The sequence below is a fragment of the Nipponia nippon genome, unplaced genomic scaffold, assembly GCF_047370975.1.
Source record: "Nipponia nippon isolate SJK-2023a ecotype South Korea unplaced genomic scaffold, ASM4737097v1 scaffold_5, whole genome shotgun sequence".
NCBI classification, from domain to species: Eukaryota; Metazoa; Chordata; class Aves; order Pelecaniformes; family Threskiornithidae; genus Nipponia; species Nipponia nippon.
The window spans coordinates 26,044,489-26,071,710 of NW_028262369.1; the positions used below are offsets into that span (position 1 = coordinate 26,044,489).

The following is a 27,222-nucleotide window of genomic DNA, read 5'->3' on the forward strand; positions in this document are numbered from 1 at the left end:
CACATTCTACATGTGGTTAAGCTGAGGTACGGAATACGGCAGGACTGGAGGTACGGTTCAGATCTCCATATTTGCTGTCCTTTGCCCAACTCCAGGGAGCCACCAGGTTGAGCCAGACTATTGATCAGAGGGAAAGTCCTTCAGAAGGTGAGCTTACACAGTCTGTTCTCATGCAGCAATGCAGGTTTTCCACTCACTGCAGGCTCCAGAGCCCCATCTTTGATCAAATGAGATAGCTCAGAGAAAAGTCTAGCAGATAGCAACCAGGTAGATAACCTTAAGGGGACTCCCAACTACCCCTAAAACTGCAAGGTAAGATTGTAAAGAAACTAGATAATAGAGGAATGACATGCAAACAGCAAAGATTCACTTGTGGCAAGAACTGAAGGACTACCTCTGATTAGAAAACATTACACACACGGACAACCAACATATTGATGATCATAGAATCACAGAACAGCCCAGGAAAGGACTTCAAAAGATCATCTGGTCCAGCCTTTCGTGGGAAAGGGAGCCTAGATGAGATGAGCCTATCTAGCACCCTGTCCAATTGCATCTTGAAAGCCTCCAGAGATGGGGAATCTCCCACATCCCTGGGGACGTTTGATGGGTTATCCTAGTGATTGATTGTTCTCACTGTAAAAAATTTTTTTCTTATATCAAGGTGATGGGATCACCCTGCCAACAAGGAAGGCCTTTTCCACTCCCTCTGATTTATTACTGACAATCCAAACTATGTGAGGGATTTTCTCATTTTTCTGCTGCTTTTTCCTACTGTCCTTTTCAAGGTTGTGGAGCAAGATACACCTGGGTGCAGATTTCAAAAGCAGTATTAAGAAGGTCAGCTCTGGTCACAGTCAGCTCTAATTGCCAATTGTAGCGGGATGCAGTCTTTTCCTTAGTCACAAAGCACGGCACTTGAAATATCCTGTAGGTTGAAAACAATGCCTGCTACAGCATTTCTCTCCTGATTTTTGGGAAGAGGGCCAGACAAGCACCACAATTAGTCATACGTTTCAAACGCAGTCCCCATTCTTAGTTACAACCTCTTGCCTGTCCTTATGCTGAGAATGAGGCTACGATCTCCACCCCGGAGAGGGTCTTTGCCTCAGAGTCACGCACTATCAATCAGTCTGCTCCCAGTAACGAGCAAAGATGCTTTCCTTCCTTCCACCTTCTATTTGGACCTTCACCTTCCCAGTTGGATCATTTTACTGGGTAAAAGAGGACAGAAATAGACAGAAAGAAATATGTCAATATGTGCATTGAAGAGGAATTAAAAACAAAACATAATGAAATATCTGAAAGCACATGGGAACTTGCTGAAAACTAGAGGAAAAAGGAAGAGAAGCAGCTATCATGCCTTTTACTGCTGCACATGGAGTTAGTTTTGAAAAGTTCCTTCTCCCTGTCCTACCTCCCTCCCCCTGCTTGCCCACTCCCCTGAGGAGGCGAAGGTAGCAAAGGCATCATTACAAAATTAATCACCTTGAAAAGGGTAGAAACCCAAGATTTTAAAATCACTGCAAGAGGCAGAAGCGTCTTTGGGGGAAAGTTCAAATAGCTTCTTTTGCTTGACGACTGCTGGAAACAATATGGCAATCATTAGTTTCTGTCTCTCCAGTTCAGGGTAGTCCATTTAATTTACACATGATGAACAACAGACATGCACATAGGTCCAACAGCAATATTAAGGTTGCCTCTCTTGCCAAGAATTATGCCACTAAAAAGCACATGTGCAAACCCATGTGAGTCTGGAAAGGGTTAATGGGCTGCTGGGGGCTCACACTTCTTGGAGAGAGGTAAAAGGAGGGACAGTAGCTCAGGTGGAGAACATACTTCACTCTCACTGTGTGACTATCCACAGGTATGGGAGGATGCGTTGTCTGAGAGGGTGGACAACCCTCTCATCTTCAGCTGAGCCAACTATACTCACTATGGGTTTGGCAAAAGCTTCCTAGAATGCATCTGAAAGGACAGCATCAGACCTGGTGTGGGGGTGCAAGGATCCATAAGTCCTGCCTGATTTTTTGGGTAAACCCTGAAGCCTCACAAGAATGCTTAGCTTAGGCCTCAGTCCATTGCCCATTCCTGAACAGCTCCAGGAAAACTAGGTCATTTTTTACCCTTGTGTGGGAATATCTCTGGTGACAATCAACAACACCTTTGCTCACCTCGGACAGGGTAGATTTCCAAAATGACAGCTCCCTTTCTACGTGAACCACCAAATACTTGGGACAGTCAGCAAGATTTTCAAGAAAACCTGACGGCCAGAAGCCAGCTCTGTACTCTGCATTATCATTAAAAAGAAACATGTCATCCATCCAAAGTCTCCTGTTCTCTGGCATCAGACAGATCGTTACAAAAACAGGAGCTGTTGTCTGACCTGAATTCTTTTTTACATCTTTCCAGTGCCATGTGCTTGCTCTCCACATAAACAGTCCATGCCACTGAATTCTTGGTGTCATGCTGACCTGGAGCAATGAGCTCTGTAGCATAAAAGTAATTTGATTTTAACCAGAAGCCACTGCATAGTGCAGGAGGATACTTTCCACTCTGACTCTGGCATTGTCTGCTTGGTGACCTTGAACAGGTAGTGTTATATTTCTTCGTCTCTTTGTTAAATAGAGATACTGGTACTGACCACTCTTGTAAAGTACTTTGACATCTACCGACGATAAAAAGCCAGGTGCTGACATTATTGTGCAGCAAGTATTTACTCTCATCTGCTTTAAATCTCTCCCTCCTTCATTTTCATTGAATAACCCCTTTGTTCCTGTATTATGAAACACTGTAAGCAGACTCACAACTGCTCACAGAAGTGAGAACGAACGGACACAGACTGACGGAGAGCCCCTCCTGCAGAGCAGGATTTCCAGGGGTGAAGCCCTGGCTCCATTGACCTCGGTGGGAATGCTGCCAATGGGGTGACTACTTTATTGCTGATTCACAGTAAATGATAGTAAGTAAGAAAAGCATTTCATAACATTTTCTGATCTGCTTCTTGAGGGTTTAGTCATCCCAAAAGTCCATATGAATAAGGATTACCCTTCCCTTTCAACAAATGGACCCCTTATGTAAAACTCTGCCCAGTTAACAACTCCTTCACTGTATGGGTTTCTTTTTGTTTTTCTGGTGAAGTTACCACCATCTGTGGCCAAACAACACACTCAAGCCCAGTAACCTTTCAGAAAAATGAGAGATGATGTCTGCTGCTCATTTCATGTGTTTTTTGCCCAGTACGGTCCCTGAGGAAAGGAAAAAGGTGCCAAAACTGAAATAAGAAAGATAACACTGGTAAATGTCAGAGCTCCCTGGTGAGTGCAGAGGTCTCAAAGACTTGAGAATGCTGAACAGATGACTCACTGGGAAGGGTTGCCGCACGTCCTGTTTTTGACAGATGAGACGCTAACTTATTTTATCTAGGATCCTACATTTTTATGGTATTATAGTAGCATCTAGAGGCCTTAATAGTGAAGGCGATGGCTTTTAGGACTGTGTGGGGTAGAAACTGTCATGCAGGATGAGGGAATTGGATTTAACGTAAAACTTTGAGGCCAAATCTTTGTATGAATATTTTGGAACTGCTTACAGCCAGGGTCTGGTTTACAGGTGCAGAAGGGCATCTTCCTCACTGAGAAGACAGATTCTGTCATAGTTATACATATATATCAGTTCTCCATAGAAATACTAGATATATACATCGAGTTTCTTACGGAGCCTGCTACATCTCCTAATCGTTTGGATGCACACTTCACACCTGTTCTCAGAGCTTAACTGGACAATGCAGAGATTTTGCCTTAGTCCCATGGACAGATTTCAGAATCATTTCAGTTCAGGTCAGTCCAAAAGCAAAATTTTTTTGTGCTTCTGGCATTGAATAAAATGTCACATTAAAAACTAAACATAATTTCCAAGTGAACAGGCAATGCATTCCGTATTTGAAATGTTGAAATCACAGACTGACTTTCCCCTATTTCCCTCTGCATTTTCAGCCAAGCCACTGGCTGAACGCAAAAGTACATGAACAGCCCTAAACCCCACATTATTTTTAATTGAGCTCACTATTCAACAAATAAATAAAGCCACACAGCTCTAATGTAATGATGTTTGTGATGACATTTTTCACATCCTGCTCCAGATCTCCATGTCATTTGTCCCACCACAAGCTAGTGTAACATACCCTACAGCAGGATGAAGAGTTTGGAGTCTGCTACTGTCTGTGAACTAAAACAGACCTGGAGTGAAATCCTGACCTCAAACAATAGCAGCTTTGCCACCAACATAAGTGGGACCAGTTTATTAGCCCAGGATTTCTAGCTCAGGCATTAGAGGCTTCTATTTTTGACAGTTTTAATCCAGAAGTCCTGAGCTCACTACCATCATCTGTGGATGTGATTACATGGGTAGACAGGATAAAGCTGGAGTACTCAGAGTATTTCAGCTCCACTTCTGCTTCCAAATATGAAGCTGTCACTCCACTGGTCCTGTCCAGCCAACTAATTGTTCTTCTGGGGACAAAGTCCTGTGGCTAACACACTCCCGTGGTCTCCCATTTAACATGCTGCTGAAGGAATACAAATTGGTCCACTTCCCCCTCCCCTTCTTATCCAGTTGAAATAATAAATATTTTACTCATGATTTATTGGATTTCAGTTTGTTGAAAAGATCCTCCAAACAAATGAAGTTTTAATGGCAACAAATGCCAGCCGCAGCGCATTAGAAAATATAAACAGCAGCAGAGACCGTTAAACAAAAACCACTTCGGATACAGCTGACACAGTGCTCAGCAATCTTCACCTCCTGAGGCCAGGGCCCTTGAGAGAGGGTCACAGCAAGTCCCTCATTGGAAGAAGAAATCTGGAAATATCACAAATTTGGGTCCTTTGAATGCTGAGGGGTGCAAGATAGACTTTTGAAGTGACCAGTCCAGCCTTTGGGCTATTCAGGACCACAGTCAAGGCTTCGATGAAGGGATTAATTTCCAAAGAGGAAGAGCCAAGGCAGCCCCCACTCTCTGGTCCCTTCCCGCTGCCTTCCCCACTGCACACCACTTTTTGCCAGCCCAGTCCAGCCCTCCAGCTCCCCACCTCTGTCCTGGGCTCTCCTCCTAACAAGCGGGCTGAGCCGAGCTCCGTCACTGCAGGGGGCACCAGTACAGCACCTGTGTTGGGGCCACGCAGCACTGCCTCACAGATGAGCAAGTTGCCCTGAATGACCCTTTCTGCAAGAAAGGCTGATATGCACGTCTTTGCAGCCCAGGGGAAGTAATTTAGGTCATTTTGCTGTGCTATGGAAGATGGATGTTCTACCCGTGCACAGGCCACAGGAGTCAGTGCATGGCTGGGTACCACAGAGCAATGGTCACCCACTCCAGGGAGCGCCTAGTGTGCTCACAGCCCATGTTTGTCTCCTTCACACATCTGTCTTTGCATGGGTAGAAGCAAGTGAGTTCTGTTCGCCTGGGTTTATTCTCAATACGTGCCTGGTTACTCCTCTGCCCTCCCATCAGATCTGCCAGCACAACTGATTGTGCAATCACTCCTAAAGCCAATGCTGCCAAAACGACCAGATCCCTCAACTACTTCTAGTAGAATGATTTTTTCTGACTCATTTTGACAGTATCAGAGTAGAGAGCAAGTACCTATGCAGCTACATCTGCACATTTGAGGGTGGGGCAGGTAGAGATCAGGTGGATGTGGCTGGGAGCCAGTAACCTCTTCAGTGAGCTCATCTTCAGCCAGAACAAGATGCCTCAGCATCGCCTCAGAACCAAATGACCCTAAATAAATACTCTAGTTACAGATACCTCGCCCTATGGTGTGGGGAATGGGTTTATATCTATTAACAGACCATCTAGAAAATAAGTTATGCAGTTCAATGTACTGCAGGGGAAAAAGAGAGTATTTGACATATGAGGCAATCATGGTTGCTGCCATTGCTTGTTTAGTCCTGGATTTAACCTGAATTCCCTTATCTTTCCTCCAGATACTGATGATGAGGCAGGCAAATTATCCTCCCAAGAAGTCCTTGTCCACCTGTTGCAACTTTGGGATCTGCTACTGGGGACCCATCATAAAATATGAACAGAGGAAGAATCTTGTCCCTCTATTTTTGGCAGCTAACAATTTCCCTGATGTCTCCTGCAGCTTGCCTGAGAAAGATGCAGGTGAGACATGCCTTTGAGAAGATGGTACACAGCTACAGTCCTAGACGGGGCTAACTGTTGTAGCTGTACTGAGGAGTCAGTGGATATCAGCTGATGCTCTGTCCTGCAGAATTCTGACCAGTCGCCTCTATCCAGTATATTAGATGGACTTAAGGCTTGTTCAAGGATTTTATTTTAAACTTTGGGGCTCATGGAAGGTAACAGACAGACCGAACACTTATCAGGACTCATCTGAGCCAACAGTGGCCTTCTTGAACCCGAACAGCAATTTCTAGACCAGAGCAAAGACTGAATCTCAGAAGATTTTGATGGTTCAACACCAACCAGTAGCACACGGTCACCCACCAGGCAACCCTTCTGTACTCACCAAGCCGACACAGAGGTGAATACCTGCAGCACACCCAGACAGGCCTACTGTGAAGAAACTCAAGTTGGCTCCCCTTTGCAGTGGTGTGACACAATGGAAACCTTCAGGGAAGCTCTTCAAGCCATGGAAGCTTAACTAGGCCATGTAAGAGACTGGAGGCTCCTGCCTGAGAGATAAAACACTCTATTCCTTCACAGCAATCACATCAAAGTCTAAGCAGACGGGGACTAAGAAGAGCTATCCACCAGCACAACTCCCTTTTGTCAAGCCCAGCCCAAGGATGTTTTCTGCTGCACAAATCCTAGGGTCTCATCTCTCCACTGCTTTTTCTTAACTCATAGATGCTACCTAAAACAGCCTCGATGAGTGTACAGCCAGGATTGCCACCTTTTATTCAAACAGGGGAAGCATGGACAAGTAATGTGTTCCAGAGACTGGAAATCAGGATGTTTTGATTTGAGATAAAGTACAAAACATGTGTGAGTGACCAAAGACACCCTGCATGAGCCTTTCAGGAAATAAGTGATTCAAGACATTTTACCATAAGAGCAAGGGTTTACTGTCAATAAACCATTGTTTACTGTCTACACAAGAGCTGTGGCTACTACTTTATTCAAACATTCATATTTTGTCTACTTAATCCATTCCAAGTCACTGCAAACAATTTCCCTTTCATCAGTCATGGATGCCTGGGAAAGGGCCCTGTCTGTCTATATGGAATCCAAACTGCACCTTGACATCCCAGCATGTCCAGGGTTCCTATGTGCCCTTCCAACCCTGCATGTGCACTGACCTGAGCAGATACCTCTTCCCTGCTGCCTTCCCAGCTCTAAGGGCAGTCAGCAGGCTTCATACAGCACTTTGCTGAGGCCATGACATGAAGCCTACCTTCCAGGAGCATGGCCCCTGCCAGTACAGCTCATGCAGCCTTCACACTTGAGCTCATCTTTGGAGACCCCAAGCTAAGCCCATGGAGAACCAGCATGGTTCAGACAGATGCCAAGTATGTGGAAAATGCTGAGTTTTATTTTAAAAAAAAACAACCATAAAGCCCACAACAATCTACAGCAAAAAGCTAGTTCTACTCCAACCTGTGGACTCTCCATAAAAAGACTGACCACACTGGGAAAAGTCATAATGCAGTCGATTGTAAACCACATACCAAATACACACAATCAATCAATCATCAGATTTATTTCATGATTTAGAAAATCACTAAGGCATCACTATAAGCACCACGCTGTGTTGTGTACTGAAAGACACCATAATTAAACTGCAGCAGACCATAACTGTTCCAGGAATGAACAATGTCAGGAACATGAATTGGTCAATGTGGATTTGCAAGAGAGCATGCAGCAATTGTTGTAGGGTAAAAACCATTTGTTTGTTTCAATCCCCAGTATTTTAATTTCTTAACTTTTTTAAGTCTTCTTAATTTTTTAACTAAAAATCAGGACAGGATTCAGGTTAAGGAGAAGGCAACAAGCAAGGAGAATAAGGTAGGTAAATGAGGTTAATAAAAATAATCAGTGATGATAGCAGAGGAGAAAAATAGAAAAATCTAAATACATTCACTGAGGGGATGTAGACATCACCAGAAACAACTCAAGGTTCTGCAGTGAACAATCCCACACTGGTAAAGAGCCTAATCCAAAGCCCATTGAAATCAGGGTCTTTCCACTGACTTTGTCATTTGTGAATGCATGACAAGCAAAACTTTTCCCATTGCAGACTGTCTGCCACAAAATCTTTTCTGTTTCTCTACACATTTTTCCACTGTTCTTAATAAAGCCATTTTCTTACATTATGTTAATATTTAAAAAAAAGAAAAGAGAAACCCTTCATAAATACACAATCAACCCTGAGGTAATTTTCCTAAAATAATTTTTTAAATAAACTGCTCTGTACAAACTTCAGTCACTTCAAAATGTTCTTTGAAACTGAAGACTGTGGAAAAGTTAAAGAAGTGATTGCTGATAAATAGTTCCATATGATTTATTGCATATAATATCCTTCCCCCTACAACAGAATGCTTTTTCAGATCTTGGGGCATCGACTTTTTTGCTTGCTAAGAGATGTGTGCTGAGGTTTAATAAGATATTTATATGCTAAAGAACTTCCTCCAATTCCAGAACACCCTATACCTATTCAGCATCAGCAATACTCTCTTAAATAGAAATATCATTTAGGATGAAACTGAACTAGATTGGTGGAGTTGTACAAAAGTGACTTTATAAGAAATGTTCCTCTCTGCTGAGCAAGAAGGATGCCCTTTTTTGCTTAGGTTGTGGCAACACCCAAAGGTTTATCAGATGTTCTCCTAAATTCCACAGAAATTTTTCCTGGGGTCTGAAGGAAAATGGAAGTTGTCACTGCCTCACAGCAGCATCAAACATATATGATGGCAATATAAGAGCAGATGGAGAGCTTTTCATGGTAAGATTATGGAGTACAATATCTTGATAGCAGCTCTGAGAAACCAGACCACCTCCCCTTTTTCAGAAGAGGTCATGTAAGGCATTTCAGTATATGGCACTGGGCCTTAGAAATATGTTCTCTGGAAAGACTCAGTGTGTAAAACAAACCCAGAACTAGACACCCTTTCAGCTTTCCTGCCTAGCTCTATTGCACCAGTCGCCTTACAAAGCACTCAGAAAAATGCCCTGGGTAAGCTAATGCAAACTCTGGTTTAACACATGCACGGACACTTAACACTGGCTATACAGGATTAGTGCTTTCTGTAAATGTATTGATGTAAACCAGCCAGAAATTACTCAGGTTTAAACAGACACAGGCGCATCCATGTGCAAAAGCCTTAGATGTAACCATCCTCTCTCTTCTGCTAGAGCAGTATAACTTTGTGCATAGAAAATTGCCTTCAAGATAACTGGAGCAGGAACCCAAACTTTGTGCCTGGCCTTTTGCTAATCATGTGAGGAACAGGCCGATCATCCCCCTATACTGGAGCATAAGGACTCCAAATTGGCTTTACTTAGGACACGTGTAAACCAACAAAGACCTGATGTCTATTCTACGGATGCACAGCAGCTTCAGGCCAGAAGCCGCATACCTTGGTAGAGTGAAATCAAGCGTGCGCTAATCCACTCTTTTACACAGCACTGGATCTGGCCTGGATCCAGCAACCCTACTCAGGCAGAATGCAGGCAGGAACAGGCAGATCTAGCTGTACCAATTTGTCAGATGTGAACTCAGATGCCTTCGGAGTGCTTGGAAGGATGTAAATGGTGCTCCTTTCCAAAACCCGTAGCAAGGAAATGGCTGGGCTGAGCTCTCTGAGCTCTAAACAGGAAAAAGCTTCTTCACTCTCAAGTGGCTCAGTGAAAAATATCATCCAGAAGTGGCAGTTACGCCTCTGTTTGCATGCAGCTAGAGTATGCCAGAAGTTCAGGTGAGAGCACATGAAAGCCCGAGATGCAAAATACTGACACTGAGCAGAATGGAGCAACTGAGCTCCGGGTTCCCCTTGATCAGCAGGGCTGATTGATAGCCAACTGGTAGGATCTTGCCAAAGGTAGGAAATACTGGGCCTTTAGAAGAGTCTAGAAGGAAAAGTGAGATGGCAGGGGAAAATACTATAAATGTTCATCCTAAAACCTCCAGAACTATGACCATCATGAAAACCACTTCTATAAGAAGAAAAGATAGGATAAAGATGCATTTGGATGGGCAACTAAACCACTTTGTCCCATTGTGCCACACGTCTCTGCAAGGACACATAAATGTCCCCAGAAGTCCCAGCAGACTCAGTACTCTTCTACTAAATGTTCCTTCAGCTGAAAATGGAGCTGAGCAGGAGATGGACCGTACTGATCACAGAGGTGAGGAAGAAGCCAGCTGAGTACGAACATGTGGGATTCACTCATATGTTTTGTGTCTTCTGTTTGTTGTAGGAAAGAAAGGCTGCGTGTGGGTGGGCTAAGAGACCCCACTCACACAATGTGGAAACAATAAATCACGGGCAGCCCTGAAGAGCCACCTGTGATTTTCAAATGTGAAAAGCCCTCTTTCTCCTCTGGAAAAACCTCCAGTTTTGCCCTCCTCTCTCAATCTCGACCAGCACAGGTTTCTTGGGAAGGGTATCACAACCCACACAACTCTCCCTGAGCAGGGCAGCCAGTGGGTCTGTGAGACAACTGGCTGAACCACTCAAAGTCTGGTCTTGCTTGGATGTTATGGTTTTAGTCTCGACTCTGCATACACTATTACACCACTAGATCTTGCTTTGACTAGCCCACATTCCCATCACAACTCAGCATATGCAAGGAATGGCACATCTTTTAGCACACTAGTTCTGCTTGGCTGACTACAATAGGCTTCCTTGGAGGCAGCTGTTGTCTCACCCCTCCTTGGCACTTTTTACCTGTCTCTGCTTTTCACGTATCTCTCTCCTCCCAAGATTTCCCAGTGGAGACTTCTGAAAGTCCTTACTGCCCAGCACTCAGCATGGAGCAGGGATGAGAGGAAGATGGTAGAGTTCATTGATCCCATCATGGCCAAACACACATACACTTCAGACATTGGTTTCTGTAATTCCTCAGCCATTCACCCATCCTCTGGAAAGGGGTCACCATGTTGATTTATAAACTTAGGAACCAAATGCCTCTCGCAGACCTGGTGGGTAAACAGGTCAGCCTCCCCAGTAGCCTTGCACAGCTACATATGGCAAGCAGAGCTTCACAAAGGCTTTTGTCCACATTTCTCATCAGTCAGACTCTATGAAGACAAATGACTAAATCCAAACTATGGCCAAGGTTACCTTATCAGTGACCCCCAGCCTCTGGCCTTGCTTCAGTAGGCCCTAGAGATCTCAGAGTGTCCATTCCCAGCCACACACAGATACTCTCCCCTGCCAGGCTTTCTGCCCTGGTAAACATTTCGGTCCTTTTCCCTGGGAAACGGGCTGTGGAGCATGGAATTAACTACATTAGTCTCAGGGGCATCCCCAGTGTCAGCAGAGGGAGGATATTAATCTGAAATGAGACATTTTCCACTTTTCTCTATGTTGGAGACTTTTCTAAGCCTACCTGCCATTTTGGTCCCAGTGCCCAAGGAGATGAATAGCATCCTACTGTCTCCATCACCAAGACACATATGGCATGCCCCACATGCACAGAGGAGTCATTTCAGTGAGGGACAGGCGACATCCATCCTTTGCAATTTTACCATGAATAACAGCCTGGTCTTTCCTTTCTGCCTGCATCAGTCAAAGTCTGCTGTTGGTTACTGCTAGCAGATACAACTGGCCTCTCTGTTATCTTTATAAATGTGAAATATGTGCTGCTATGTTTGCAATTATGAAAGTTTAAATGAAATCTTAATTGCAAGAAAAAAGGATTTTTAGTCATATTTACACTACCTAGAATGAGTAATGAGAATTCATATTGTGTCAGATGTCAGAGGTTTTGTGTTGTTGCTGTTGTTACTCCTTTGACCAGTTCTTGATCATAATAATTGAAAGCATTTATAGAAAAAAATTACACTATATTCTCTCTTTTGTTCTATTTTTGCAATAAAAATCAACAAGCTAAGCCCTGACTTAGCTACAAAAGAGTTAATTTAAAGAATAACAGTGGGAACCATGCTCTTCTCAAAGGGATATTTATTTGGTTTTAAAGAACTCGTTCTTCATGCAAAGAAAATGAAGGTTAGAACCAGAAGAGAAACATCTGCCTCCTCCAAAGTTATGAGAAACTGTGTTGCACATTCCTAACCTTTCTCCTGTCCTTTTGGCTAAAAATCAATTACTTTTCTTTTAAGGTAACATATACATCTGGGCAACTGGGCAACTAGCATATAAAAATCACTCTTCAGAGCTAAACGCAAATAGATTAACTAAAAAGAAAGGGCATAATATATTTTCACTTCTGGGAAGAAATATTTTCAATTACCAGAGAAACTTCTTTCTGGAGGAAAGATCTGATCCTTTCTGGTCTTTAAGATCTGAGGAAGGTACAGGATGACTGCAGCAGACAACGAATTGCTTTGGGTTTTGGAGCAAAAGTCAAAAATCTGTCTTTAAAACACTTTTGATGTAATTTGCCCCTCCACCACTCCTCTACATGAAAATACTTAGCAAAATGTTGGTTCCTGTGAGACTGACATTTATCTTCGCAGAAGAAGTAAAAACAAAGATTTCAAATTTTTACCCATTTCTGGTAGGACTGGGGGTGGACATGTCACCCACAGCCTCAGCAACACAGGTTTGAGCTTTGCTCTGGGTCATTTGGGCTGAAGTGTCCCGTGAGATATGACAAGAAATATGGAGGAAACTGGGCACAAGCTGATATATGGTTTACTCAATTCTATGGCCCTGGCAATTTTGGCAGGGGAGAAGTGGAAAAAAAGATAGTGCAAAACTACACAACTGTCAAGAAGTTCTAGCATATCCAAAATGCATTACCAAAATAGTTTTATGCTTTGAACAATACAAACTGAATGGATTTTTTATTTAATCAAACTGCTTTTCCATTTTTTTCAGCTTCCTTTCTTATCTATTCACAGGCGGTTTTCTTGACTGGCTGAATACAACTGTAAAAACATCAGACTAAAGCACTTAAAGACACCAAATAATGCTTTTGAGAACAGGTAGCTTTACAGAGTCCAGAAGGAAATAGCTGAAAGCTAAAACGTTTGGTTTATTCTGCAGGAGTGGGGCATAATGAAAACAGATGGAAACAATTTGGATGGCAAGCTTCTTTTATACATCTCAACATCTCCCTAACCTTAGCATTCACCCTGAGTACAAATTGCCCCAGCAACTTGCAGTCCAGGATTAAGAAACTATTGCTTATTTAAATACAGATTTGCTGGGGATATCCCCAGGAAATTTGAGGAGCTACTTACTGAATGCAGACCATTGTTTGCATTACAGTAGCACTTAGAAGACTCCAGCAAATCAAGCACAGTGTGCACGGTACTGTACAAATTTTGGAGGTACCCTCCCTAGCTCAAATTGCCATAATTTTCCACTATTACTACATCGCCTAAGCGCTTAGAAGTTCCTGTTGAGTTGAAAAGCTCCTTTTTACCCTGAAGCTGCCCCAGCCCCATGCAGCTAATACAAAAAAAAAGGGGGTTCTCATCAGCTCTAGCAGATGGGCAGCTGTGGGCACAGAGGTGAATGTGACCGGTTCAAGGTTACACAGGCAGTCTCTGGCAGAGCCAAGAGTAAATCCACGTCTCTGACACCAAAGCCAGTGTCACAACCAAACCCAGCTTTTCTCTCTGATCTTGCTTCTCTCTTGCTCACATAAATATTTGCATGGCTAGAATGAAACCACATTGCATTTTTTTCCCCTTAGGAAAAACAACAAGTACTTAAAATCTTTCTGTAGTTTCCCCCCCGCCTTTTTAAAGAATTGGTGGGGGGAATATATTTTTATTTTTCTTGGCAAAGAAGAAAAGAAGGAGAAGGCCCAGGTGGAGTCAGACTCCCTGAAAGCCCTTCATTCTTCAGCTCTGCCCACCCTGGCATCACCGCAGGACAGCACAGACACAGCTGCAACAGCTTGAGACCCCAACATGACACCTGAACATTTTCATGGGAAAGTTGTGTAATCTGTGCTGGATTACCCGTGCCAACCATAGTTCACTTAAAATTGACCCAGGTCTGATTACAGTACAAGCATGCACTGAATGTCCTAAGCAGGATCATCACAGAGGATGAATGTGATTAACTCTCTGTCCTTCCCAGGAGCAATGAGAACAATTCACTCCCTTTAAAAACCATCCAGGGTCATCTCTGGCTCTGCCAGAGGAATTTCACCTGCTTGTGCCAGCAGTGTGTTCAGCTCCAATAAAAGTACCAGAACATGCTCACATCCACACAAAACAGCTGAAGGCGGAAAAACTTCCCACTTTGCTCCAAGCCCGCCTGACCCCTCTCTTGGGACGACGGCTGGTTGATTTTGCTGGCATAACCAAGCCCCCTCCCAGCAAGGCAAGACACGAGAGCAGCTTCACGCCTGCTTGCCCGTGAGGGTGCAAAAGGGGGAGAGGGAAGGCATGTATGTCTTCAATATGTTTGCCCATTTCGAGTCTTTATTCCTAACACGTTTCTTCTTTTATGCAAAACATGCCTCTTCTGTTTTCTGTCTTCTTGATTTCATTTTAAAATGCAGTATTTTTATGGCATGAAGAGATAAAGATACGAGGAGGGGAGGGAAAGTGGTACAAAAAGCAATTAAGTCTGGTGGCTGGTTATTGTAATGCACTAAGAAACAACCAAAACCATTCCCTTTGAAAAAGGGGCCACTTCTGTTGCTGATATGCACAGGGTTTTCACAGCTCCCATTAACATGACTGGAAACTATCCAGGTAAAACTCTTGTCTCGGTCAAAGATTAGACTATCATGTCTCAGATGAATGGAAACCTTTCAAAGGAAGAACCAGCATCACTGCTGGATCACTCTAGCCTTGTCAGCCATTCATTTAATCCATATTTGTGCTCTGAAATTCTTGTATTAATACATGAAGGTTCATAACTGAGGCAATAAACTGCTTTAATGAGCTTTATTGAGTACATCTATGCTGAACGGCTGAGCAGAAAGAAGTACGAGAAGAGCCTAGACGTTCTGCTCTGGAGTAAATGGGTTGCATGGTTTGGTTTTTATAAAAAGTGCTTTGGAGGTTTCTGAGATTGCAGGAAGTTCACATCTGTCTGTTGATCCAAACCCTGGGGCAAATACTATGGCACAACACTTCCAGGATGTTACTGTCCACTGCTGTCCAACACGTCTGATACTGCAGAAGTCCCCATAATCTGAATTAAACCAGTTTTGTTGGAAATAGACAAGTCCCAGTCCACAAAATTTTCTGTGAACCATGGATTATACAGAAGAACTCAAACTGGAAACTGATATCAGCCTTTCTCAGGGAAAGCACTGCAGGTTGGGAGTATGTGATACCGCCTGCCTCCACAGGGCAAATTCTGCTTGCCAAGCTGCAGGCAGCTCCCACTGAGAACGTGCACCTGTATCCACGAGCATTTTTAACTCCGCTCAGGTACTGCCCAAGGCCTGCCACACCAGCCCAGACCTTGACACACCTTAAAAAAGTGCTGAGCCATCCTGACTCCATCTGTGCATGCGTTTTTCAGCTGCTCCTGCAGACCAGCTCTGCTGTCAGTGTCTCCAAAAGCAGCTGAACCAAGAGCCTCCTCGGCACTCAGAAATCACCCTGAGCCAGAGGGTCTGCCAGGCCCCTCACTGCGACTGCTAGTGCATCGCGGTCACCTCCTACAAACCTCGCACAACCTCGGCACTGGGTCCTGTTGGCGCCGGGGAGGACCTGGGGAGGTATGGCTCCCCGCGCGCCTCGGCCTAAGAGCACATTCCTGAGGACGGACAAGCCGCTTGGTACTGGTGATGGAAGTTAACATGAGCTGCTACAAGCTGAGACTACTTTCTGTACTAATCTAGTCATAACATTAAAACAAATTATTTCCGGACTGCAATTATTGCACCTCATAGAGAAATTGTACGATGCTGAAATTAACAAAATGCTTGAGTGCATTTAATTACTAACAGATACCTTTAAACTTGCGGTTAGGAAACTGTTAGCCATTCCTGAAGCATGTGCCCTGCAATTCAGTTCCACTCTGAAGCATTTCAGAATCTGCTGATCCATAAAATATACCATTGGAGAAGGTTTGTTTTGGCAGAGGTCTTAGTTTTGTCCAGCAAACTAATGGTGTCCGTTAACACACCATTACATACATCGTTAACATACTTGGCAACTGGGATTTCCCCTCAAGAATAAAGAAATCAAGTGTAAATCATAATTATTGTCCGCCTGGCAGTATCAATCATCGCACACAAGGCACTTGTTCCAATTCTCTACCCGCAAAAAAGTTCCTTGCAAATGCAACTGAGGTTGTTCCTCCTCATGGCGTCTTACTAGGAAATCACCGGTCAAGCCACATATGCAGTGAGTTTATACAGTCAGTTCCTATTAGGAATGCAGAGCCACAGAGAAACAGCTTGCATTAGGTTGACAACAATGTACTGACATGATGAAAAAGAGACAGGGATTACCTCTGGAGCGATCCTTGCCCTTAACATGCAGCTCTTCCAAACAGCCACTGAAATCTATTTCTTTTCCTCTGTAGATGTCTGGAAAACAATGTCATGGAGAACAATGAATGCAGAAAAAAAATGCCTCATCAATATCCTTATGAGAACTATGGTGCTGAGTGTGCACTCCCCTTCACGGGGGACTTATTTTCTTTGCTTAGACTGTAAGCTCTTTTGGGGTGCATTTGGGGAAACCTTGCAGAGCGGGTTCTTTTTATAGCAGAGTTCAGCACTAGATTTTTGAAGGAGTTCAGCTCCACACTGTGACACCCAAGTTGCTATCTGGGCTTTCACAGAGCTCAGAGCTGGTCCTCTAAAGCTCTATTAAGAGTGTGGCACTACGAAAGGTGGCTTAGAGGTGAAAGAGCAAACTAGTCCTTCTTTAAGTGCATATGCAGGAGGGTTTGATCCCTGCTCCTAGAACTGAGATGTGGAACTGGTGGGTGAGATTTCATTCCTTGAGTTGACACATCTAATCAGGCAACAAAGATTTTCTCACATCCAAAATCACTCTCAAACCTGTAGGGTGAACATTTAAAAAACATAGCAATTATAAATAATAATGCCAACAATACCACCAGCAGATGTGACTGCCAAGCAACATTATCTACTTCACAGTTTATGACATACATTTGATAGAAAACACTTGCAGCAAGAGCAATCGGCATTACAGTCAAGGAAAAAAATCAACTGTGCAGTTAGCACAAACCGTGGATGGGAATCTCAAGCACTGCAATTTTTCCAGGAACAGGACAGAGTAGCAACTGTCACACACCTCTGAGAGCTGACATTGCTTTGGGGCAGAGACAGTCTGGCTAACCCTGAGATCCCGCTTTCTAGGATTCTGTGATTTCCACTCTCTAATACAAAATGGCATTATCCTGAAGTGCGCAAGTCACTGCCTCGCTCATCCTTTACGCGACAGGAAGGGATGGATCAGCATTCACGTTAGGCAATGAAACAGCGTTCACAGTATGTTCCTGACAGCCCCTGGCCTTCACGGAGGAAAGTGAAGCAGCCTGAACTCACCAACTCCATTGCCTGTGCCTTTGCTGAAGAGAGAGAAGCTTCCAACAGAATTCATGCTTCCCCCACCACGCCTCGCCTTGCAGTGTAATGGTAGGAAGTTGAAGGTAGTATTTAGTTACAAAACCAAAAAAAAGGAACAGGGAATTTGCACTAGAAAGATAAAATCTCTTTCACAATTGCAGCTTGGGAGTCTCATGATAGTAAAGAATATATTTATTTTCTGCGTTTGCATTTACACTTCATCTCTGATTCCTTCCCAATACTCCCACCGTGTATTGCTTATATAAAAAGAGATGTACTAGAGACTCCAACTACAGTCTGTAGTAGTTTCAGGCCTTGACGGAAGTCTGCAGTCTATTTTCCAGGCTCGTAAATCTCAAGAGAAGTGTTTCATTATTCTGTCCAGGCAGTGTGGAATATCTGAGCCATAGATCCTCACGGATGTTTCCTTTCTGGGCCATTCCATAGACAGGCAACATTTTGCATTTCAGAAGTGCCCTTAAATTCTTTCACCAGCCCATTCCTCTTCAAACAAGTTGGAACTGAAAATTCCTCTTTCAAGTGCCGTACGATAAATTGCAACCTCAACATTCCAGCCTGAAAGGAGCATTTTTCCTCTTCTCTTCAAGCATTTTGCCTTGTAGGTAGAGGAGGACAAAAGCCATGACCTTCTTCAGCAAACTCAGGACACCAGAAGCCAAAGTAAACAGCTTTTACAGTGTTTTGTAGAGCTTAAGAGTAAAGTACACAGTCTTCTTCAACAAAAAGCAGCGCTGTTTCTGGTACCTTCACTATAAGCTAATGGATACATTAATTAGCAACAGGTCAAAGTCGTGAAGTTTGCATATGGATCCAAATTAGCCCTGTATTTGGTAGTCCTGGGTTCAGGACCACCTCACCTAGGCACATGAATATGTGAGATCCTTTAATACTTTTATATATGTGCAAAGGATATTAAATCAGCTTTGTTATTAAGCCATCTGGAAAATGTAAGCTGCATTTTAGGAGTGACTGTACGAATTCAAGCATCTGTCCAAGTGCAATACATTTCCGCTATTCTCGCTTAGCAAACAAAGGAGACAAGCAAATACCTCCTAGAAAAAAGCTCTTGTTTCTGACTTAAAAATCACAAGGGTAGTGGCTTTGGTCAAAGAAGACCAAGAAGTTGGTGCAGAAACCAGACTCCTCACTGCAATGCAATACATACATACTCTCAGGACCAGCTCTGCAAGAGCCTGTGTTGTTCAAATAACCATCCTCTTTCTTGCATCGTTGTCACAGAAAGGCATTTCAACCTGGGAGGAAAGTGTTTCCAGACAGATGATCTCCTCTCACGTTCCAAACCACTGAGGAGTCCCCAGAAAAGGGCTCAAAACGTCAGCCTGAAGGAAGTGGACATACAGCAATTTGCACAGTGGTCCAATGCACTTTTGGACCTGGAAAGGTCTGGACTGCTCATGTCCCGAGGTAGCTTGCAGGCTAACTGGGAAGCATGAGCAGTGCTGGTTTGCTCAAAGAGGAAGACAAGTGAGACAAGAGTACCTTCTTTTATGTCCTTGCTGTAGAGCTTCAGTCAGAAGAAGGAAAGTAGGGGAAAGCAGAATAAACCAATTAGGACTAATCATCAAGAAACAGATGAAGATCTGCCTTACTTTTTCCATCTACCTTTTTAGAGAAGGGTAGACCTATACTGAAAGATTAAGTCTTTGACCTTAAGTGATGAATGAAAACATAACTGATAATTCAAACCTGCCATGGGGCAAGTTTAAAGGAGGGTTGCCCCAAATGGTTTCACTATGTTCAAAAGCTACTGCCAGGAACATGGATATTATTTTCCTGTGTTTGTTGGTTGCTCTGCATTTAAAACATCTCTGTATGTTTGTTTTTCTTCCGGTCTTTTGTGGTTGCTTTGTAAACATCTGGGCTGGTTCTTTAGTCCTTTGTACAAGAAGCATGTGTGCGTTAGTTTTGCCAATGGCTCTTATGTAATGTTTGTGGGGATTGGTTAAAACAGCTCTTTTGAAAGGCCACCCCAACCCAAAACTATTATGGGAATATCTCATGAAATGTCGTCTTCCCCCTTCCATACCACACCATCAATTTCCCTGACTAGGTTAAAAACAGAGCCCTCTCTTTCAGTGGTAATAATTCAATATGACATTTACTTCTTGCAATCCCATGTTTCTGCTGAGTTTCATGGTGGCTGTATGTCACCAAAGGACACCCATGCACTTTCAATCTGAATGAATTGACTCATTTGTAGGGCACAGAGGAGTACATTTCCCAAGAATGAGACCCATACATTTCTTTTCTAGTATGCAATACCTTAATCCAGCATAGAAATGTTAACCCCTCCCAGTAGTGTAAGAGTGAAACTTAGCAGCTAGAAAATAAATTGTTCAACAGCATTTTCCTGCAAAAGATATGACGGGTTATTTGACAGTTGAGATACTAATTCTTTTAAGCTCCTGTGGAGGCCCCTGCAGTTAACATTTTTATATTACTTCAAGCTAATGCTCCCCCAATAAGTGAAGAGCTTTGGAGCTTTTAAGACCAAAGAAAACACTTTGTCTGTCAAACTCTACTTTCCTGTACAATCCAGACCATAAATTTTTACCTAGCATTTCCTGCTGTAAACTCGAGGATTTTGGTTGGTCTGTCACAGGTTTTCAACAAACATTTGATTTGACTTGGACCTCTCTTGGTGCAGAGGTCCAGCCCATCGTGCCTTGCACCCACCTGCTGCTCCCTTCCCACTGCTTGAGGTGACAGCTGCCTCTTTTCCAACTTGAGGTGAGAGCCTACCTCAGCCTTGTGGGAGGTGAGGTCACAAGGAGCTGGATTTTTAAGGAGAACACCTTGCCTCATTTCCCTCGAACCCCAGGTGGAGGAATGGCAGAGGAGAGCGGTAAATGGAGGAGGCTCCGTGGGAGGACAGCTATGGACACTGAGGTAGAAAGCTCTTCTCTGCAGGAGAAGGGGAGCTGAACAGGCTGAGAGCAGAGAGCTCAATATTATGGTGCTACATGGCTTGTTCATTAAAATTTCTTAATGGGCTTTTTTCCTTAGGAAAAAATAATCTTATTTCACAGACTTTCATGATTACAGGGTTCCCCCCTCCCCCATTCAAAAATACTCCCACAAAGCTCAATCTTCTGAATTTGCTTGGTCACGAATGGGAACAAGCTGCACTTTCTAAATAAATATTTTATGTTTTTTTCCTTCTTCTCAACAACGGAGTTCATGTAAAAGATTATCTGAACCAAATGGGTTTACAGTTCCCTAATTCCCCAGTTCCTCACCAGTACGACTACCGCAGCAGAGACAGACAACACTTCAATACCAGCAGTGTAGCTGAAGGAAAATGTGGGGTTTACTCCACTTTGCATTTGGGTCAGTTTACCCACATTTTATTTACCACTAGACCACTAGTCAGTACCAGATACAGCCCTCCTTCTCAGGAGCCATACATGCTTTCATTTTGCACCCATGCCCCAAGCATTAGCCAGACTGGTACCATTTTAGGGAAAGGGATGGATTTCTACATGGCCTGATCTTAGAGAACAAGTGTGGACACGGGACTCTGAGACAAATCAATGGTTATCCAAGAACAGCCACCATTCAAACAGCTCAGTGTTTTACATCTTTGCTCACTCCCTGTGGCTGTGGTTGCAAGTTGTGTTTGTCTAGATACATGGGGGAAAGAAGAAGTGAAAGCAAAACAGGAGAAAAATATGCTGTCACCAAGAAAACGTTACTCTGACTGTTACTGTAGTTAAAGGTAGCAGAGAAATCTGTAATGATGAGGAAGGACAAAGATGGAGCACTATAGTCCTGATCTGAAATTTCCTGAGTTCATACAACATCTTGAGCTTTGTTCTAGGTCACCACACGATGCAGGAGGTATCTATTCTGGTTCTGGCTTTCTCGCATTATTTCCCCTTCTATACCCCAAAAAAACGAGAAAAAGAAATAGGGTCATCATTTGGACTGAATATTCATAATATAGTTCTAATAAGAGAAAGATGCTCTTTCTACTTGAAACATGATTACCCACCCCTTAAAAACTGCAAAAGAAGCATCCCATGGTCTTGCATGGGCTGCCTCAGATGATCCTGGAGGACTGATTCTCCCCTCTGACATTGAGTTCTCAGCATATATACCCAGTATAAATTGGATCAACCCTTCTCCCTCTGCATAGGAAAGCACCTTTCATTTCCCTCCATAGCACACGTCTGTGAGCAATGGGGTCCCTAGGAAAATGAGGCTGCAATCAATATCCTAGCCAACAAACAGGACATGCCTTTTGACTATATGACTTAACTATCATACCTATGCTTGTCCGTGTATGCATGAATCTAAGCTTCATGTCTTCTTTCTCACTATGTTGGAAGAGTTCATTGAAGAATTTCAGGATCACTGAAAGAAAGCAAAGGTAGTAGAGTCAAAACTTCTGGTTCTGTCTCAACTTAACTTTCTCTCTGTTCTTTTCTCTGACTTAATACAGGTCAAAAGGTAACACTTTTAGACAGCCAAACATTTCCCTGAATGAAGAAGAAAAACGCATCAGCTATCAAAAGGGAAATAAACACACGTTGGCAAAGACCACACAAGCCTAAGACAAATATTGCAAGAGAACAACCCCCCCCCCATGCCCTGTCTTGTTCATACCATAGATGCCAGCAGATGAGAGTGACAAACATACTATTGTAACTCTCTGATGATGGAGATTCTCACACTGTTTTGAAAAACCTTGGATGACAAACGTCATGGCTGACAAACACCCCATCAGTGACCCCTGCAGAACTCCAACCCCAGGTAGCAGAAGGTTAGAAAAACATCCCTTCACAATCACTGGCTGAGACTGATCTGATAAACAACCATTAATCCCTTCAGCAGCTTGCTCAGCAGCTCATCGCTTTCCATAGCGAAGGTACATTACAAATCTAGAACCATGGGCTGGTTTGATAATGGCTCGATCTGCTCATCAGAAACTGATGTATCACTCATAACAGGAAAAAGGAAGAAAGAAAGAAAAAACTTTGAAGGGATTGAACCTAGAGCAACCAAGACAGATATTAAAATGAACATGGAAATAAACTCCAGGAGATTAAAGGTCTGTTAAAACCAAAGAACTGAATTTTGGAAAGTGACAGTCACAAATGCAAAGCAATAGTCTTGCATACCATTCACAGGAGGTCAAAACTCAGCAGTATGATGTGAAAGAATCACGAAGACGTAGAACGTAGTGAAGTAATCATGGGAACAGTGGCAAACACCCTGAGCTCTCTCAGCTGAGATGGAAATTCTGCTCCCATACATTCAAATATCAAATTTGTAAAAAAAAAATATATCTGGAAGTAACTAAGCCAGGCTCTTCCTTGAGGAGTGAAGACTTTTTAAGCTGGAAATACGTTGGACTCCTTTAAAGAGAACAAGTGAACCTCTCTATCCCAAACAACATCTTCAGGGAAGTCCAACCTGTAGAGTCTGTCTCTGCTTGTCTCAATTTTAGATGTTTCCAAAACATAGATAGGTCAAATGCAGACCAGCACCCAATCGCAAGAGTAAAATTTCAGCTCTTCTGTCTGCATAAATTCAAACCTTTGGCAAAATCTGGAGGAACCATAGATTTCACTTTTGTCCATCTCTGCAGGGTAGAACAAACACTGCATGTTCAGAGTCTGGGGTGTGTCTACAGCTCCAGAAATGAGTAGAAAACATGTCTCGGTCCAGAGCTGAGGGAATGGGATCTGTATGTTTGCCAGTGGGAGAAGAAATATGAAATTTCAAAAGGTAATGTTTTTAAGTTTGCTTTTAGGCTGAAGCCTGAATTTCAATAATTTACTGTAACAACCAATTACAGGTTTTGGGTTTTTTGTTTTTAGAAAAAAGTCTTTAATTGGATCTTTTGCACATAAACTTGGTTCCCACAGAAGGGACTAGTTTATTGAGAGCCAAGTGACTATTGAACTAAAAGTCTGGATTATGACAAGAGGTCTGACTTAATAACTTGCCAAAGCTGATCAGATTAGCACTGTTCTTTCACACAGACAGTGCAGACCCCAGATAAGGCCTCAAATGTTCATGAGAGGACCCAGCACCTGCCGATAACTAACACAGAGCCATTCATACAGACACAACTTTTCCCCTGGTGGAGACACCAGGTCTCTGCTAATCCTCCCACTTCCACTGTGGCTTTCTGAGTCGTTCCTGATATACATGGGTGCATCTTTGGCCAACTGTTACAAATAACATGACCATGCAAGGGTAACAGAATGAATCTGGGCAGAGGTAACTGAATAAAACATGACTTCAGACTGAGTCCCTCTTGGTTTTGCACTGTCAAGCAGCCAAGGCTACAGCTTGTAGCTGCATGAGGTGCATAGCTGAGATAAACAACCACTGGTGACATTTTAGGCCAGCTGAGGTAATAAATGAACGTTGACCTCCATTACTATCTCAGAATGAGTGGAAAACATTGGCTCAGTTGGCAACAAGTTTCCACGAGCTGACTTAGGATAACAGACCATGCCCTGCTTTTTCTGTGTTTTCGTTCAGAGTTTTGAATAGCTTTTTGTTGCAGAAAACCTTTAAACCATGTAGCACACCCAGGCACTCCAAGCCATCCGAGCCAGAACTCGGGTCAGGAATGCTCTGACCTTGATACAGGACAGATATGGTGGCTGTAGATTACCATGATTTTTTTCCATGCCAAAACCAATTCTTCGTGCGGTGCTCGCAAGACAGGAAGTCCCTGATAAGCAATGTTTACAGGCAGTGCAAAGGTCCTTAACGTGAGGGCACAGCCAGTGATTGGCACCATTGTCTGATCCAGCACAGATAAGCTCCAGGGGCCTCTGGGGGAACCATTACCAGACAATTTGCCAGGAGGGGTGTAATGCGCTCTGTGACAGAGCTGTGCAAAGCCCAGCATGTGGACTCCCTGTGGATACCTGCTCTAGCACTCGGCTGGTCCAAAGCGATCGACCACAGAAGTGCCCTCCCTCAGCCCACAAAACAGAGGGTTAAACAGGCCGTGGGCTGAAGCTGCATGTGGAGAGCTCAGCTAGGAAACAGGTGCGCACACACACACAAAAAGGAAAAAAATTTGCTGGAGGGCAAGGAGGGGAGGCCTGTTTGCTTCCTACCAGAAGGAGCCCGAGTGTCTCTGGAAACCAAATGAAGCCAGGAATTGCTTTTGCATGCCGCAGTCTGATCTGCATTGACAGCCTCTTCTCCTCAAACTGGGTACCAATTGGTGAAACAAAAGTTTTGCCTAGACCAGCCTCCCCAGAAGTCAAGATGTCCCTTTGCCCTAAATACTAAGCAGGGTTGACCAGAAGCAACGTGCAAACTCTGTTGATGTTCACCTGTTGCATGTATTGAGGTCTGCAAGCCAGGCCTGGCAGTGAAAGAGTAAACCAAAGGTCATTCAGATGAAGCCAGAGGGATAAAAAGGCAGCATTTATCAACAGGGCTGCAAAAAGGTATACCAGACACTGGAGTATCAATTTGAGTAGACTGGTACGAAGAGACCCTTGAGGTGAAAGAACGAGGGTAAAGAATTACTCAAACCTGGACCCAGATATTGAACAGGGATAGGGTTTGCCTGCAGGTTTATGGATTAGATAAGAGTTTCACAACATGGATAGGCTCAGGGATTACCTAACCATTCGCTCATACTTGGTCTGCATAAAGCATTTCTGCTACAGTGGTAGCCCAAAGCTGATTCTGTGCCTGCCTGTTCTAAACTCTTGCAAGGGTGGGAATATTTCCTGGAGATCTGGGCTTTCTTTTCATGTTGAAATCACAGAAACAGAAACGTGCGTTTCTTTGGCAAAGTTTCTGGGTTTGCCTTGCTGGAGATGGAGTAACCAAAGCAAATGAATCGGGAGCAAGATGAGTAAGTACATATCTATCCAGTTGATAGCCATCTTACAAAGCTGTTTGAGGGCAAAAAAGTACATTCTCTTGTATTGAATCAGGACATCACAACTACACAGTGTTCCAAGTTAAACACATCCAAAAACTGTTTGACTCATGTTTCACATTTAATTCTATATCTCTAAATAAGTTTACAAAAGCAAAGCTTGCTTGGACTAAACAACTGAACTGCATGAGGCACGTGGCATTGGCTCAGGCTTCTCTGGCCAGCTTTCTAAATGAAGTGTTTGGAAATAAGAGAAACACACAGATTTGGGAGTGGAATGGATAAGAGATTTAGTTTCTCCTTTTATAACAGAGTCCTGTGTAAATCTGAAGGAGCCTGCAAAGCTTCAACAAGACATGCATTAAAAGCAGCAGCAGCTCTGTCCACATATAATAGAATTATTAAAAGCAAGGCAGAAGAGAAAGATTCAACACACTGCTGGAGAGCTGCCCAAAAGCCCACAGTTGTGATGTAGTGTTTGGACTTGAATCGTGTTAACAGGGCAATATAAATCTGCAGAGAGTAAGACCAAGTCTGAAGAGAGCAGACCTAGCCAAGAAGGCCCAAAAACTGGTCACAGATTCAAGTGGTAGGTAGTTCAAAAGGGAAGTATTTGAAAATCTATATAGTAAAAAGCTGGCTGTGCTCATAGTTTATTTTGAAGGTCACACATATATTACAGTACCAGGGGAGCAAAATCTGAGTGATCAAGAGAATGGCATAGCAAAGTGCACTATAAGGACTTCATTTCCCTCACAGGTTCTACAATGGGCAGTTCAGTTATTGGCAGTGATGATGTTATTTCTAATGTAAATATTTCACTTTCAGCACAGCTGAACTGGGAGGGATTATAACAAGTAATGAATGAACCTCCAAATACCTTTCCAGGCCAAAAAAACCCAGTGATGGCATGCAGAGCTGAATCCTTCCAATCATCCAGAAAGAGATGGAGAGGACTTTGCATGACTCTTAGTAATTACTGCTTCCAAAACTGCCAGTGAGGCCTTTTCCCACCCCTTTGTGGTCAAGGCAATTATTCTTCCAGGTTCTCACTCTTGGCCCGCACCTCTATTGTCAAGTCAATGGAAGAATGACAACATCCACCAGCTGCCTGGACAACATCCAGCCTGGATTATTACAATGAGCTTGCATGAGAAACAGGATTAGAAAAGCAGAGAAAGTCTACTGATAAAGCTGCCCCATTTGTTTTGATTCAAGATATTAAGGTTGTTCAGTAAATATCTGTGGTACGTGGGAGACTTCCCTGCACCCTGAACAGCTCCATGGCATTTGATTACCTGCTGCTTAATTGCAAAATCGGAGAGCTGGGGGGTGATAGCTAGGTCAGTTGCAGTGAAGGTTTTCTAGGTTTAGCATTTCTATTATTTTCTCCTTGATGTACTAAGAAGCATTCCTAGAGATCGCTTACAACATGACGGGGAAGGAAAGTTCTTTGTGCAGATCTCACTGTTTAATTTACGGCATATCATAACGTTCCCATTCCTCGTAATAAGATAAGCTAGCATCCATACTTTCTTAAACTATGGTCCAACCAGATGGATTTGCATATTTACAAGTCTAGCAATGAAATATTCAATGTAGTAATTGTTTATATCATATCCATTTTGTT

General features: G+C 43.3%; 1 protein-coding gene across 1 annotated transcript in view; it reads right to left on the reverse strand.

Moving 5' to 3' along the window:
* Positions 1-27,222, reverse strand: part of LOC148052091 (uncharacterized) — a 351,328-nt gene that overhangs the window by 257,556 nt on the left and 66,550 nt on the right. The window contains exons 5-6 of the mRNA XM_087733536.1: positions 21,992-22,078; positions 16,592-16,669 (exon numbers count right to left, since the gene is read on the reverse strand). Coding sequence (XP_087589662.1) covers positions 16,592-16,669; positions 21,992-22,078 — 165 coding nt within the window. The remainder of the gene's footprint in view (positions 1-16,591; positions 16,670-21,991; positions 22,079-27,222) is intronic.